Source organism: Empidonax traillii, unplaced genomic scaffold (assembly GCF_003031625.1).
Source record: "Empidonax traillii isolate 1590-97213 ecotype Southwest subspecies unplaced genomic scaffold, ASM303162v1 scaffold46:size3806547, whole genome shotgun sequence".
In the NCBI taxonomy this organism is placed as follows: Eukaryota; Metazoa; Chordata; class Aves; order Passeriformes; family Tyrannidae; genus Empidonax; species Empidonax traillii.
Genome location: NW_020955239.1, coordinates 2,788,118 through 2,805,450, shown reverse-complemented (window position 1 = coordinate 2,805,450; position 17,333 = coordinate 2,788,118). Strand labels below are relative to the sequence as shown.

General features: G+C 44.1%; 1 protein-coding gene across 2 annotated transcripts in view; it reads right to left on the bottom strand.

Annotated features, from left to right (window-relative positions):
* Positions 1–17,005, bottom strand: part of UPK1B (uroplakin 1B) — a 35,662-nt gene extending 18,657 nt beyond the window's left edge. The window contains exons 1-8 of one of the 2 annotated variants that reach the window (XM_027878862.1): positions 16,940–17,005; positions 11,647–11,734; positions 10,896–11,096; positions 9,263–9,337; positions 8,404–8,526; positions 7,927–8,106; positions 7,084–7,167; positions 5,985–6,455 (exon numbers count right to left, since the gene is read on the bottom strand). In XM_027878862.1, coding sequence (XP_027734663.1) covers positions 6,405–6,455; positions 7,084–7,167; positions 7,927–8,106; positions 8,404–8,526; positions 9,263–9,337; positions 10,896–11,096; positions 11,647–11,715 — 783 coding nt within the window. In that variant the 5' untranslated portion in view covers positions 11,716–11,734; positions 16,940–17,005 and the 3' untranslated portion in view covers positions 5,985–6,404. Of the gene's footprint in view, positions 1–5,984; positions 6,456–7,083; positions 7,168–7,926; positions 8,107–8,403; positions 8,527–9,262; positions 9,338–10,895; positions 11,097–11,646; positions 11,735–16,939 lie in introns of those variants that run through there. The other variant, XM_027878863.1, reaches the window with a different exon arrangement.
* Between the last annotated feature and the right edge of the window lie 328 nt (positions 17,006–17,333).

The window sequence follows — 17,333 nt, the reverse complement described above, 5'->3', positions numbered from 1 at the left end:
GGTTAGGGCCCAACCACACACTTTTCTGATTAGAGGTTATGAGGACTGCAGCTGCTTTGCAGCTCTGAAGATGAAGTGAGGGCTTGGAGACTTCTGCAGAATTACTGTTACCTGACATACTTTAAAATTTTCAAGGGTAAAATTATAATTTTTTCTTAGCATTTCTAGTTCTACTATGCTGAAGTTTCTGTGATGTACAACTGTGTCCTCCCATTTAGCACATCTCTGCCTTGCCTGTCATAATGCAGAGCAATGCAGAGTGGAGTATGGACAAACTTTGGGATCCCAGTGTTTGTATAGCAGAAGCCAAGCTGGAACAGAAGTTACTATGAAGCCTCTGGCACATCATATATGCACTTATGTTGCTTTGTAAAGGACAAGCAAGAACCTAAGCAAATTATGAATTTAGTTCCCTAGCTTTTATTAATCCAATCTCTGAGCTGCAGCATGGAAGTAATATTATTAGCATGTGCCCCTTCTATCCTGAGAACAAAACAACAACAACAACAACAAAAAACAAAATAAGGAAGGGGGGGAATGTTCTTGTGGTTGTAGCCTCAGTGGATGTATTTGCAGTGCAGCCTGCTCATTGATCTCCCTAAAAAACAGATGAATCATTAGGTTAAATGAAATACTTTTTTTTTTTTTCCTACTCAGCAGCTGAACTCAGGGCTTGTCTCCCTTTCCTACCTCCCTCATGACTTCAGTTTCCCTTTAGGGAAATGCCTGGGTTGTGCTTCCTGCTTACCATGGCAACTGGCACACAAAGTGAGAGAGAAAACCATGTTTGTTGAACTCTGAAATTGTTGTTAGTCAGAGCCAATTGCTCGTGCTGTACAAGAAACAGTATTTTTCTAATCTTTGTGTCACAGAGTCTAGCAATGACTTGGCCATGAGGCAAGAGGAGAATCCCAAACTGTCCCACAGCATTCCCATGATTTGAAAATTAGGTAAAAGGCACACTGCAGGCGTGCTCATGCGCCAATCAGCACTGCTCCCTAAATCAGGGTGCTTAAACACATGCAAGTGTTTGAATACAGTTTTATCCAGTTTCTTTTGCCTATCTGACTCAGGACAATTTCCTATGTAGGTTTTATTGGAAGCCACAGCTACAACATCTTGGATACTTCCAGCTAAGCCAAAATCAGGATTAGGCAAGTTCCCAAACTGGCTGTTAATCAGGAAGCAACCTAACCCAGCGCCAAAGAGCATTTGATACTAGTGTCTCACGCATCCTCATTGCACCCCAGAGTCCAGAAGCAATGACAACAGGACATCTAGCTGCTATCCCACTGGATGAGGCTAAAGGTCACCTGGCAGCAAAGGAAAGGCAGACAGTGCAGGGAAGGAAATTTAGCCCAGTGAAGGAGACTGGCACAAGGCATCAACAACAGCAAAAAGAACAGGATCATAAAGGTCAAGACAGAGAAAGACAGTGCGATTTCCATCTGAGATTTCCATTCATTAACTTTACGTCTGAGCAGGATAAACTTTTCAAAGAACATGCCTCACCACATGAGTTTAGTGTTTCAGTGTTAAGGACTAAAAGTGAATGGAACCTGGAAAGCTCAGACCTGCCCTAGTCACGAGTGCCTCAAAAGTTAGATACAGGTTGAGTGTTAAAACTTGAATATTTGCTGCATTCTATAATTAAACAGGGTAGGTATTTTCTCATGTGTTATTAGCAAACTGCAGTGTGAGATGAACATTTTGCAAATCTAGAAAACTCAGAGGAATCATGTTGTCCATCTTAAAATGGGACCTGTTTTCTTCCATAGTACATCTGCTGAAGGGACTACATATTTTTATAGTTTAAATCCCTTATCTGAAAAGACCAGGAAATATTTGAATTCAGTGAGGGGAAGTGATTTCAAAGACAACTTGGTACCTACTAAAAAAGAACCACAGAGCACACAAACATGTGAACAACCAGTGCTGGAGAAAGGAGAATAATGCATTATTATTATTAAACAGTGAAAGTTTCTAGGTAAGTAAAACCCAAAAAGGAAAAAACACCAACACCCAGACATAAAATAGAGTTGAACCAGTATGAAAAATACCAGGTAACATTTTCTTTCTCTCCTCCTTTGTAAGAATCAGGAAGTCTAAATCAGAAGAAATAGGTGCTCTCAAACTGCTTTACTTGTGGGGGGGAATTTTGTTTGGTTTTGTTGTGGTTTTTTGTTTGCTTGTTTTTTGTTTTTGGGTTTTTTTGTTGCTGTTGTTGTTTTTTTGCATTGTGAGATAATTTACTTTAAAAATTAAGGGTCAGATTGTGGAGGCAGAAGAGAAGTGTAAAAGGACTAGTTTTCTTATTTGCAGAGATTTTTTTTGAAGTAACTTGGCTTTACAGGCTCCAGACTCTGTGCCAGCCACAGTACCGATCTAAAGGTGAGTGTTGCTTCAGAAAAAATAGAGAAGTCCTGCATTGTGTCACAGTTAGCAACAGCCCTGGATAGCCAGAGCAGCTCACTGCTCATCACTCAGCTCTCTTGCAGGGTTTATCTCAACTAGTGAATGTGCAAGAACTGCAGATGACTTTGCCTATAATGGAATTTCACCTCTCGTGCAAGTTAACACATTCAGAAACACCCTCAGCTTTTTTTTCAGTTGAGGATTAACCCTCAGCAGTCACCCTCAGCTCCTCTACAGCAGGGTCTCCTAAAGATAGATGCCCGACATTACAGGGAGAGTTCTTTCAGGAGGTTCCCAGCATACCACATGTTGCAGGGGCTTTCCCCAGTTGTCAAGGAGGGCAGGGCTGCCGAGGGTTGGGAGAAGGAGGCTTCATTTATAGCTATTCATTTTAGGTCATTCCTGGTCCCAGTAAACATTTGCTTGGCACAAGTCCCTGTTGCAAGGAATGTGAAAAACTAAGATGCCAGGGCAGTGAGGAGGATGGGGAATAAATCATCAGAGTCTGAGGGTACCAAGCACTACCAGCAGCCTGGTTCCTGGTTTTCACAATGAGGTGGGCAGCTGGATGCAAGCATGGCATGTAATGGCCATTGTACATCATCCATGAACCAGCAAGGTAAATCAAAATAGGGCCTGAGAGAGTCTGTGCAAAGAGATCTCATGCAGAAGACATTAAAGGAAAGGTGGAAAGGGTAGGAAAGCCAGCTGGAAAAAGTGGGCTCAAGGCACAAAATACACAAAGGCAGCTCCCCCATGGCTTCATTGCCTGAAGGAATGGAGGCCTTCAGTACCCTCAGACACAAACATTTGGTAGCGTGAAAAACACCAGGTTACATTTCTGACTGCATGGAAAAGCAGCAGATGAGGATGTGGGATTCTTGTTGGCTTGAAGGCCACACTACTCCATCATGTCTGAACAGAGAACGCTTCTCAGCGAGGCTGATTTCTCAGAGCAATAAATTAATAATCCAAAAATACGTTTGGTCACTCTATGGGAGAATTGAAATACATTTTTATTTCCAAGAGACAACTGTGAAGAATCACTCCTACAGAGAACAAATACACAGAGAAAATCTGCAAACAAACCATACAGCTTCCACATGGAGATTTTTCTTCATCATATCTTATCAGGATGTCTTAGTTCAGTAGTTTTCATGCACATATGCATATTGCCTGCTCTGAAGGCCACATACATCGATATCTTCGGGAAGCAATCCAAACAGCTGAGAATGGCCAAGATTTCTTTACAAGTCTCAGGCGACACATAAACCTGTTTGCCACCATTCCTGTCATGGATTCCATCCCTTCCTCACCCTCTCCCTGGCATCCCAAGGAACTTGCAGGAACTGGAATCAACCTTTAGAAGCTGAAAAACAAGAAAAAGCTGTGCAGGATTTTTCATTACCCTGTTCAACATCATTCTGCCATCAGTCTAGTCTTCTGCTTCCTTCTCAGTTCAGGCCAGATAAAGCTGGCCTTTTCTGGTTGCATTGAGGCATGTTTGGCACCTCTGCATAGATCCCCCACTGCCTGGATCACTTATTCACTGCTTTTATTTTTGAGAACACGAATCACAAAGTGTAATGGGAGGCAAAGGCTTAGGAAGCAGAAAGCAAATGTGAAGAGCTCGAACTTAAATTGACTTGAGCTACCATTTATGTAATAGGTCAATGATATCATTTGCAACTGGTTGGAGCAGTTAATACCGCAATAGTCTATTTATAATTTCAGTTTCGTTTCTCCTGCAAAATCTTGCAGCGTTTTCTGCTACACTGAGTGCAGTGGTATAATCACACCACATTTAGATGTAGCAGAAAGGAAGAGACCTCTGGGTCTTAAACCAAAGACCAGAGGAGGAAAATAATATTTGAACTTACCTGCTTCTGCAGACCTAAAAGTATCTACAGAGACATCCATATGCAAAAGGCACTACTAGCCTCTAGAAAGTTCCATAGCCAGTTGTTTCACTCATTTGAAAAGCTACTTGAGTTTCAGAAATACCTCAAGCAAGAGGCCTTTATGCAGGAGTGCATCTATCCACGATGGCTGCCATGACTGAGGAGTTACTGGAGTGTTTTGGCCAAGCAAGGACAGAGGCTGTGTGCCTGCATTGTCCCTCCTCCCCCATTTCTCTTCTCTCTGCTGGTTGCAGTTGGCAGGCATTTGCAGTTCATGGCAAGTAGCAGAGAATTCAATCTTTGCTATTGCTCCTTAACTTGGGCAGATGCTGATTCTCTTTAGATTTCTTTACATTTAGGTGTTACTGTTACAAAAAAAACCCAACCCTACCACCAAACTCCCCCCTCCTCCCCTTACAAAACAAACTCTAACCACTGACATACATGGTTTACATGCTCTATTCATGACTCATGTCTCACAGAAAAAGTGAAGACTAATTTCCTTATGGAATTTCTGAGAGTCCAGGGTCTCCAAGACAGTCACTACCCCACTGAACCAGGGGAGTGGCAGAACCATGAGGACTTTCAGTTCTGAAGGCACACTCATATAGAAAACTACATTGCAGTTACCCATCTCTTCCTCAAGCTGTTTGTCCTTATATTTGCCTTTTTCTCTTCCCCAGCACTCTAGCAAAGGACTATTCAGAGTTTCTGTAGCACCATACATCAGGATGGCATTACAGGACATTAAAGCCTGCCTTTGTCCCGCCCCAGACATCCCAGATACATTATTATTATTTCCCCTTCCCAAACACACAATCTTGAACAAGAGAAAAAACTTACTTCCACTTCTTTTTAATTAGTATTTTGGTGAGTATACAAAAACAAAGAATCAAGGCAGATGGCAAGTGTCAGGACCTGAACCAGTACAACTTCTGAAGGATTCATCTTAAAATGCTCTATAGGCACATATTTCTCATACATTTAACTACTGAAGTGTTCACTAGGAAAGACAGCAGATAGGTCTGGGCCAAAGTAAGCAGTCTCTGTTGAACTGATTGAGAACTGTAAGTGCTGATGCAAGGACTGGATTTGGTTCAGTTAGCTCCTTGCTTGCATTTTTCATTGCCATTATTTGCCTTTTGTCCTACCTGATCCAGGAATGTGGAAAGGGAATTACACAGGAGATGTAACCATATACATACAGGTAGCTGAAGCAATAAGCACAATAAACTAGGGGCATGGGACAGCGACTTTTGCAAAGCCAACAACAGCACAGGACTTTGTATTCTGCACGAATTTTAGCTTGTAGGTGTGTGAAATCTTGTATGAAGTACGGAACAGCTTTTTGATGGAGTTGCTCGTTAGCAAGTGGAGATTTTCCTGGACTGGCACTTCTGAAGGTAGGAGTACATGCAGTGGTTTCATCAGCAACAGGAGGTAGGCTTGCTTATAGGCAGCATATTGCTGAGGAGTGAGCTAGCCTCTTATTGGGCTTGACTAGCAACACTTTTTCTCTGTGATGTCTTTACTGCTGACACACTTAAACTCTCAGAAAATCTGCCTTATTCTAAGGTAAGGGGTGACAGAGATCAGGAAAAGAAGTTGAACAATATATGTTAGAGAGGTCTGCAGTCTCCTCCCTTGCAGTATCCATCTTTATTGGTCACGGGAGGTTACAGTTTTGGTCACATAGCCCTTGCTGCAGATTTTAGCATTACAATTTAAATTCAACCTAACTTTTTAGAGCCGTGTTTTTGCAGCAAGCATATGTGGACATTTTCTTTAGTGATATCATCAAAGAACAAATCAGATCACTTCTTATCTTATGCTCCAAGGATTTCCTGCACCGTGAAAAGACTGTGCCTCGGCCAGGAGACATGAAGGCTGCAGAACAAGGGGGCAAGGAGGGATAAGAAGATTCTTTCCTGCAGTCAGTTCTGTGTGTCAGGTTTTGGAGGGGCAAAAGTATATATACGGGAGAGGTAGTAGGAAAACTTCAGATCCTCCATGGCACAAGGAGAATGGAGCAGGAGACAAATGCAGTTTCACGCGGCATTCCAGGACAGTGCTGAGTACACCAGGCCTTCAGTATTCAATTCCACTCCAGTAGAACATGGTACCAAGGAGGACGCAGAACTGAAAAGACAAGACTACTAAGTTTCTCTGCTCCCCATTTCTTTCTCTCCACCTCTCCCTCATTCCCATTTAGTCCTATTGCTAGGAGGGACAACAGAAATTCTTGAAAAGCAAAGCTTGTTCAGGCAGAGCAAGCTTAAATTTCTTTATCTGCACAGAAACTAGACAGTGAAGAAAGATGATATGTGCAGCCATAACTATTTGACTCTATAACTCATCTTACTGGGGATTATCTCTCATGAAGCTGCTGAACCCTGAGTACTTAAAACACTCATACAAAATCTTCAAACTACAAACTGAATTATCTATCATGATTGCTTCTTAGATAATCCAATACACTTCACAAACAAGTATCTGCAAGCTGTGTTTGCCAAGTTGTATTGCTGAGATGGCAGCAGGACACATCAGGCTAGAAGGCCATCTAGTTCCTCACCTCTGGAAGCCAGAATGGAGGGGAACTTGTAAATGTAGCAGTTAGTGGAACAGGCTACAGGCAGATTGGTGATGAATGAATATGATAATCTATGGAGATTTTAAATGCATCAGTCCTGTCATCCACCTCCACCCAGCTGGGTGTGGAATACCAAGAAAAGAGAAGAGGAAATAAAGGCAAATATTAAGTACTTACAGTCCAGCAGAGGATGGCAAAACCAAACCAGGCAACACCCCAGGCATGTGTGTTCACTGGCCCAGAAATAGCATCATAACAACCCTGTAAGACAACCAGGGATGACTCAATACCAGTTTTGAGCTTTTACTGCAAGGCAACAAGCTTATCCACTTCTGAGAGAGACTGAAGTGACATCTTTCTCTCCTGCAATTTGGGGACCTCATAGGGTCTGAAAAAACCAAGCCAAAGCTACACTGCTTATTGACAACTTGTGGATAACCTACCTGTTTCTAGCTCCAAATGCAAAAATCTATCTCAGACACTTCAAGGACAACTTCCTGGGCTATCCACTTGCCAAGTTCAGTTAGATAACCAAACACAGTTGACACAGAATTGACCTCCAGAGTTAAGAAGCTACAGGCAAAATTGGAAGCTTGAATGCCTTCTAGAAATGCATGTTAGTGCAAAAGCTGATGCTCATGACCCAGCAACCTATTTGAATAGATTAGTTGCTGGTCTACTGTAAAGTTCTACCTTGAGGAGGAGAACTGCTGATTTGCTCACTCATCTTTGGGCTAAGTTTGATTTAGCTGCTGTCCATCTACATGTTGCGGATGTCACTTCTTACTGGTGGCATTGGGAGAGTTTTCTTAATAGTTCTCTATCCATCAGGAAAGTCTTTATCCTAAAAAAACCCCTATCCTGTGTTCAGCATCATGGTCAGGCACTTTTTCTCCTCCAGAAAACTTTCGAAACCCGGAGGTTACAGTAGAGAAGAAAGGCTATTCATGGTTTCTTTCCCTTCCAGAAAGATACTGTTGACTGACCTACATTAACTGAAAAAAGCAGGGATGATCTTACGTTGCTGTTGTAATATCCAGGGACTCCAAGTTTGCAGCCATCAAGGTTGACGGGAAGCCCTTGGGCATCTATGGCACAGCATTGTCGCGGCCAAGGGAAGTCGGCATCTTTGTGTGTGACGCGGAAGGCAGACGTGTACTCCTGCCAGTCAGAGGGGCCCAGCACCCCACAGCAATGGTTCTGCAGGGGGAGAGAAGAGAATAGTCTTTATGGGCCCGGGCCACAGCCTTGTGCATGTCTGGATGCTGCACATGGCTGGTTAGGCATTAACTACAGATTTATGGGAGAGATTTTTGAAGTGCCTGCCTTTGACAGACGGTCATCTGATAAACAAGCAAAAAGGGGAGTGTGTCAGAACTTTCTTTAAGGTTCAAGGCAGATGCCATCCTCTTTATTACTGAGCGGCCCCAAGAAGGACTTGAAATTCCAGACCTGCAGAGCATTTAGTAATTACTGACTTTGCAGTGTTATCATTACCTGAAGCATGAGTTTATCCCATGTCTTTGTGACCCCTTCAGTCATCCATTTGTCACTGTCATTAGCTGGTTCTGCCTTCTGATACCTCTCCAGCATTTGCTTCAGGAAGAGATTTGGAGTGAGCTACAGAAAAAAAAAAAAAAAAACCACAAAGTTGTTTGATGGAAAAACAGTGTAAATAAGTGGCCATGTAAAGAAAACATAGGGTTATTTGGGGAGGGTTTGTTTGCTTATTTCAGTGTCTTGCTGGAGAACAGGAATGCTGCCTCTCCCCTGGTTTTACACAAAAGAGAATAAAGAGCAGGATTTGAGGATCAGGAGAAAGAAAGATATAGATCTTAAACAGGCACTACCAGATGTCAGACCACAGGAGATGTGCAGAAGCTATGGGTTGCATTTGATATGTTGCTTGGAACTAAAGTACCACAAATCATTTTGCTCCCCACCAATGTCTTCAATAACCCATGTAATCTTTCCCCCACTACTAACACTGCCTGGGGCAATACTGAAGATTTGTCTTTGCTGTGTATGATAGATTAATCAGCCTGTAGCTGAAAGACTAAACACTGTATTGATGATTCAGCTAACCCACGCTATTTTTTCCTTAACTGCAAGGTTGTAAACATTTTGAAATGTTAAAAATAACAAAACTATGCTAGAAAAAACAAAGTTATTCCTTGATTAGAATAATGATGTTGGAGTCTTTCCCTGTAGGGCTGTCTTCTGCTTAGCAGTGGTCCTATGAGTTTACACTGTACAATCACATAGGTCATTTACTACACTGAACAGGACAAGCATGTGCCCTAGAACTGCATTTCCCAGTGCAATTAAAAGAATACATCAGAAAAGAAACACTCACGAAGTCTCGGTGAGTCGCTGCCGTGATACAAGAAGCCATTTCAAATGCAAAAGTGATCAGCATCAGAATGATGTACTGTGGGAGACAGAGAGCAGAGTTATTTCTTAGAGAAACAGTTACGTATTTTTTTCAAGATTAAGCCTGAAACCCTACTCAAGGCAAAGGCATCCAGGCTATCATAGTCTCTTCAGTCCTCTCTGGGCCCCTGAATGTTCATGTAGCCCTTCCCTGTGCTTGTTTCAATTTGCAATCTGCCTTCTTGAAGGTAAATGACTGGAATTGCTCCCCATCTCACAAACAAGATTTCATCAGAACCTCATGGCATTAAGACTACCCTGCCTTTATGGAAAATACTTTGCCTGATATGTCCTAGAATAACATTTGCCCTTTTTTTTTTTTGTTGCATCTCATTGGCAACCTATGTTTGTGTCATGTCTTCTCCTTCCACTTGACAATTATAGGCTTTTCAGCAAGAAGCTGTTCACTCCTAGCAGGAGAACTTGTACTTTGGGAAACAGAAGGTGCAATTTAGGGTGTCATTCAGATCCTCTTGATTTTTCATCATCAGATTTCCTTAACACTCCTACATTGTGAGCAAAGATCCTTCACGAAAACAGATTCCAAGGGTTGCTTCTCATAGTCTATTTCATATTCTATTTCACTCCTTCTTTTCCCTTTTCAGCACAATCCCTTTAATATTTTCCATATTCCCTTGGGAGTTCTTTTATGTCTATTTCTCCTCTCACATTTTATAATGTTCATCTCTGATTCAAGTTTCCTTTTTTCCCCGAGCTTCTGTCCCTTCTGCCCTCTCATATCTCCTAAATCAGAGCCTTGGGATTTAGCCAAGACACCAAAATCAGAGTTAAGGGAATTCTATTTCCTCAGCTGTTTGCCGGCAAATTCCCTGGCACAAGAATTCAGATCTCTGAGTGCCTCTTGTCTAAAACAGGCAGACTGCCACCCCACAACGATGCAAGGGAGAGCCCATTCCAGAGTTTTCAGCTCCTCCTTTTGTTCATACAAGCATCAATCAAGTTTTGCCACTAATGTTTTGCCCGACCAAAGGACTAAGTAAGACACTGTACAAAGATTTGTTCACATCTTAACATTGTCCTCGGCTTACCCAAATCTCTGTCCCCACCCCTGTAATTTCTGCCTGCCTGCTGATGTCTAATGTTCTCAAATGCATCCATATTTGGTATACTGACACTTACTAATGCCTTGTACAGAAGTCATTACTTATCAGCTCCTAAACTGAATGGTGTATGACAGCTGAAAAGCAGTAAGGGGTGGGGAGAAACAAGGATCTAAACCACATCCCAGATACATGTGATTGCACAAATGCTTCTGCATTGCTTAAGGGCAAGGTCAGGGTCAAGCCAGTCAGCTTAAACCTCCGCTGTGGCCACCTCCATCCACTCCCTCAGCCTGGCTCAGGAGCCTCTCATGCATGCATCTTTGCAGGAGTCACCTTCTGGAACACCACAGCCATGACCAAGAAGAACCTTTGGCTCCTCATCACTATAAAAGCTGTCTTTGCTCATTGGTTGATTACTGAGGTGATCAGGGAAACTAAGGCAGCATTTTTTCAGTTTAGTAGCAATCGGTAGGCAAACTTTGGTATACTTACCACCAGCAGCAAGGTCCTGTCAGACTTAATGATTCCAATGATACCAAGGATAGACAGAGCAAACAGTGCAAAGCCGACAAAGATGCCAATCCAGGCAGCGGCATAGATGTCATTATTTTCTGTGGCTTCCAGCAGAGGGTAGAGACCATGTGGATCAGACACAAAGTAGATACATTCTGCTGTCAGGGCAATGCCACACATCTGAGAAGCACAAGTTTGGGAAATCCATTAGATCAAGCTTCCCTAAAGAAATAGCAGAGATAGAAGCAGGTGTAGACTGCTTTCCTTTCATTTGATTTCCTGAAAAATGGGAGCTACTCAACTCCTCCTCTGCCCAGCTCTACAATTTCTTGTATTGTGATTTTGGAGAAGAACTGCAGGCAAATCTCACCCAGCCTAGACCTGAGAGGTCTGGCCTAGGACTTGAGATGTTGTTATGAAAGAATGAACAGAACCATTCCGTCATTATATGGAGGGAGTTGGCTGGAGAGATGTTAGTCAGGTCCAGATGACAGTTCTAGGACTCTTCCCCTAGAACTTACCTTGGTCTTCTGGATCAGCCCCTGTTGTCCCTTTCCCACCAAACTGATCATCTAGGACAGCTCTCCTTTTCCTCTTCTCTCACACTTCACTGGACTATTTATATGTGGACTTCACACATGAAGAGGGATTTCATGTCTGAGAACTGCTGTTTTTAAGAAGTGTCATATTGGAAGGAAGCCTCCACCCATACTTTTTCCACTTCACTTACCCCAATGACCACATTCCCAAAGACTAATAGACCCTGCAAAATGTGTATGCAGTCCTCACTTTTTGCCATCTTTAATTCTTCATGCAACCTAGGAAGAACCAAATACAGTCCTCAATTAGATCACCAGTACAATATGGTTCACATAGAAATAGAAATTATCCTTGAGGAGAGGGATAGATAGAACTTGCCTGTCTGTACACCTCCCACCCCTTGCTTAATAGTAGTTTCAGAGGAGAAATTTCCCCAGGTAATAATCTGGTAACTCAAACTGTCCCCGATACTTGAGCTACAGAAGACTGGGACCACTTTGTGGGCAGCTAGTGTCTTCATCTCTGTTTTGGGTAGGGTTTTCATCATCACAACAGCACCTATGCCAATCTCAGCTCATGGTGTTGCATTTCCACCTAGCCAGAAACACCAGCTACATCTGGATGGACAGTGGACAAATTCGCCACCCTCACCTCACTCCTCTTCCAAAAGAGCCAGTGTTACTCCAGAGCGTGCTATCCACCCTGCTGGCTGTTTCACTACCATGGGACTGAACTGGTAAGCAGGGTGCCTTAGCTGTATCCCACACACATACCTATGGTGTAGGGTTTGGCTGCACTTTGCTAAGGGTAGCCCATCTCCCAGTCATGCTGGGAACCGGGCCTGAGCCCCCTGAGTCAGGTGGGAGGGAAGGAGGGAGGGAGGGAGGGAATAGCTCAGGCTGCAGCTGGCTCATGGGAGTCAGGCCAAGTAGCATTCCCACCAAATTCCTGATAGTGCTATATCCTGCAGTCTGGAGTCAGGTGCCTCGTGTCAAATTCACCCCCTTCCAGAGAGAGGAGCATAAAGGCACTAGTCAGTGGTGTGAAACCTCTTGGAGAAAGAAGCTCAAATGCCAGCTCCTACAAAGTCCTTCTTTCAAAGGGATGGAGCACGTGTGTGCATGGAGAGGGGGAGGAAAACACCCAAACCCAGAGACAGCTGCATTTGCCAGGTGGTTAAGAAAATATAAACCCAGAAATAAAGGCTGAAGTGGGCCCTACTTAAGAAGACAATAGGAAAACCAGCTTTAACACCCTTCTTCTGCCAGAGTACCTGCACTTGTGCGTCTCTTGATGGGATCACTTTCTGTTGATTCTTCAAAGAAGCTGTAGGAATATATATGCAGACACAGATGTCAATAAAGGGGACTTCCTGAGGAACAGTGAATTGTGAGACCTCTCTAACACTGCCACCTCTTGCCACCTTAGCAGCTGCCCTATTTGGGGTATGCAAGACTTTCAACAGTGACAGATGGAAAACAGGTATTTCCTACTACTCTTTCTGCAGTGGTTTGAGGGTTAGGCATAGAGACATCTCCAGTGCTCTCACCATTTTACCAGCAGAGCACATAAGTATTTTCTATTTTCCTATAATAGCATGTTTAGGCATGGCCATTATTTCTAGGGTGAGAAGCCATTTTTAGTCCCAAACAGGTGTTTGGAGGCCAGAACAATATATATGAAACTGTATGGCTCTGTATTTGAAAATGGCAGGCTCATGAGGTCAACCTAAAGCTCTGTTACTGCCAAACTTCCTGACAAGTGAGTATGTCCAGGGGGTCACATAAAATTGTTTTGCAGGTCAAATCTGGGTCTGGGCAATGTTTGGCTACTTGTTCTGCAATATAATGCTGCAGATTCTGCCAAACCTGAGATGGGCCCTGCCTTCTACTCATCTGAAAGCTGGAGAGATTGCTGCCCGGCTCACGGACCTGTGTGCTGCAAGCCCCAGAGATTTCAGAAAAGCCTTTACTTATTGCAATCTAAGAAACATGACAAGCCAGGGAGGAGCCCAAAAAGCAAGGAAATATTTCCTGCTCTAATGCAGGCACTTGAACTCTGACTACCACGTGGAAAAGCGGGTCTGCTCCATCTGCCATGTAGATACCATGATTGAGTGTGAGATGCCTCTTCAGTGTAACAACAGTGCTCACACCTTGTATGTGGGCTGTCCCCCTGGCCCATGCTCTTGCCTCCCCAGAAGCTGGCTTTCTTCTCCTCCTTGGCAGGCAGAGTCCAGCTTACTCCTGCCTCCCCTTGGCAGCTATTACTGCAGTCATATGAGCTGGAGAAAGCAATCCTCTTCTCCTGGGGTGAACCCATCTCCTAGACTATTGTAGTGTGACTGTAGTGTAGGGTGACTGATACCCCACATAGGTATTAGCTGGAAAGTGGTAAGTTTCTAGTTCTCCTAAACTAAGTCCAATAGGATTGCAGCCTGGAGGGAATCAGAGGGACTAGGAAGAGGAAAAGGGAAGGAAAAGCCTTTACTGTAGATCTAAACACCGTAATGATGTTGCCATGTTTCTGTGAATTCTCCCTCTGTCTCCAGGTCACTGGCATTGAAAGAGTCCATTTCTTGGTGTCCACTTCATTCCCCTGTGCTACATGTGGCAACTCCTTGTCTGACCCCTTCTGCATTTCAGATGGTCCAGTATCATCATCAGCGATGAGAGACCATGCAGGTACTTTGAGGCCATGACAATAGCTGGGCAGCTGGAGAGCCAATCCTTCAAAAGGCCCCAGAGGAGAAGCTGTGGAAGATCTCGAGGTTTCCACCTACTGCCTGCTCCTCATGCCTCAGAGGGAAGCTCCGTTAAGCAAGAGCAGATAGCACAGCACTTGGTGCAGACTCATGAGTACAGGCATGAGGCAAACCTTGGCCAACTTGCCCGAGGCAAGCTGCACAGAGATGTGACTCACAAGCACCCCCTGGGTGTGACACTGGTAGGCAGCCCCCCTCCCAACCCCCAGAGGCACAGGTGCATCAGCCTTTGCCTGTGGACACAAATGCATTGGGAGGTAGAGGAGCTTTCTTTCTGGGCTGGTTAAGATTAGCTTTATGACCCAAATACAGTTTTCTGGGGCTTCCCCAGAGGAAACTAGAGCTTCAGCTGCAACCACTATCCAAAATCTCCACAAGAAGGCAGCCGGGTCCTGGGATTTCAGCCTTGACCTGGTGTTTCTCAGCATATGCTGGAAACCTTGCAATTTAGCTGAGGTATTCAATTATCTCTACCAGAGACTTCATACTCCAAGCAGATTTAGAAAGGTGTCTGTTGTTCTCATTGTACAAAAAAACCCTACAACCCTCCTGAAGCACATACCTCTTTCTCTTTCTGATGTACTGGTCTCAACCCAGACTGCAACATCTTCCTGCTCCTCTCCACTCAGATTCCTCAAACACTCCTGACACTCCCTGGGTCCAGGTGAGCCTGTCAGAGTCCAGGAGCAGTGGTAGCCCTGACTCCCCCTCCTCCTGCTCCTCCACAAGTTGCAGACAGATCTGTTATTTCCATGCCCTTTGAGCTTTCTTGACCTCTCCTCACTTCCTGTGCTCACATGGGCTCTGTGAGACCTGCAGCACAACTGTGGGAGATGAAAAGCAAGCTCCTTTCTCAGATGATGGCTCCTGCCCTTGCGTTTGAGGTGATAACCTCACGAAGGCTTTGAAAAGATGACCTTCTGTCAGCAGTTTCTGGATTCAAGTGGAATTTGGCCTCTGTTGTGCTCCCCTCACACACACTGGGCTGGTTGATCTTTTGAAGATCAACCCTATTTCTGTAGATCAATATAGGACGTCAGTGGCTTTACAGATGAATTTCCCCTTTTTAGCCTAGCTCTACTCCACCTCTTGATAAAAAAGCCACAAGATAAGAATTGATTTCGCATTGTTACATGCAGAAGCCGGTGGCATTTTGACTGTCTTGTGTTTTGTGGTACTTGTCAAGCGTTGTGACAAAGGGATGTCTGAACCCACCCCTGTGAGTATTATTTGTTTCTACACCCTGCTCTTGGAGGTTTCTCAGCACGGTGGCAGGGCTTACAGGGACCTCACATCACCCCTTGCCGCCTCAGCGTCCCCGTGCAGGGCGTTGCATTCCCATCCCCTGGTGCAAGGAGGCAGAGACAAAGGACCAGTTTGCCTTATTACTCATGGGCTCCGCACGCCTTGGCTGAAGGGCTCTGTACCACTCGAGCACAACTAAGCAAACCCAGCCGTTCCCCAGCAGAAACCTGGTCCTTGCCCGTACACCCCTCCGGCACAGAGGCCCTGGGCACCACACCTCCCATCCCTTGTGCTCACCCCGCCCTGGGGGAGAGCATGTCTCCACAGGCAGAAGGGAGACGCCTGGGCTAGTCCTCTGGTGCTGATGGATATAAGTCACTGAGGTGGAACTGCTGCCGGAGGCGCTGTGCCAATGCCAGCACTGGTGCCATGGGAAGCCTCTGTGAGCCACAGAACTGCCCACACCCGGACCTGCTGTGGAGTCTGATGCATTAAGCAAGAAATCTTTTTTTTTTTTTTTTAATTAGCTACAGTGGAAAATTTAGCCCCTAAGGGGCTTAAAAAGAACATATTTTCCAAGTGCTTGGGTCATCTTCAGAGTTACACTACAGGTTTTAAGAGGATGTAATTTAATATGTTAATGATGAGTTGTTTGGACTTCGCTGTAAGAAATCAAATACTTTACAAATATCAATTCGTCACATGTTTACTTATTTTAAAGCAAACACCTCCCGCACACACAAACTCATGCACTTCTCCTGCCCCTCCGGACTTTTCCCAGTGCTCCACCTACCCCAAAGCGCAGCCACCTCTGACAGAGAACTGCTTGGGCTTTAGGAGTCAACTGCACTCAGAAAAGGAAGAGTCAGACAGTTATTTTGTGCTACCAGGGGAGAAAAATAAAGCAAAAACAAAGCTTGGCATCAAGAAGGGGTCAGAGACTAATTAAGTTTCCTTTGGAGAGAGATTGCTATGAAATGAAGCCTGTGTGAACAGTGGAATGGGTAAATCATCATCAAGCATAATTACCTCGGAAATAGTGCTGGGAGGTAGGTTTTTCCTCTCTCCTGTATTAGTTCAACACAGCCAAAACGAGGGTTTTTTTGCCTTTCCTATATTCACAAGTGAGGAGGAATTACAAGATTCATCTTCCTCTGCAACCTTTTTCCTTTTTTTTCTTTTACACTCAAATTTACAACAGGTTTAATTTTTCCATTCCTTCCTACCCAGTCTTTAGGAGAAAAAATATGAAACAAATTAAAAGAGCCATAGGGAAGCCAGAGGTAAGAAAAATGAAATACTTAATAATTTACTGCAGTTAACCTTATCCAGGTGCCAGCCTCCCATACACTAAACACAGTCCAGGGACTAAAATAAAAGACATTGAAAAGAACAGCTGCCTTTTCTCCTGACAAACACTTATGGCTCACATCCCTCATTAAGAGGAAGATGATGACCAAAGCAAGGCACTCACCTCTCTCTTCTTGTGATGTTTCCCAGCAGAAATCCCAACGCACCTGCAAAGCCAACAAAGCCCCTTTCTCCCACCTCCACTGGGCTTTAAAGAGCCCAGGTCGCTTGAGGAACGTGCTGTGTGATTGGTAGGGTGCCCATCACATGAGTAAAACTTTTTTTCTAGCCAAACCTGTTCCCCAGTCCTCCTGGGACCAGAGGGTGTCTCTGTGATTCTTAGATCGTACTGGAATGCAGTTGTGCCGAAAACACAAAGCTTTAAAGAATTTCTATTATTATACTCTTGAAAGGGTGGATGAATGAGTCACTTAGATGAAGTACTTGAACTTTAAAGATGATGGGCAAATTGGAAGGACGTAAGTATTGCTGGACTAAAAGATTACTGGACTGCTGTT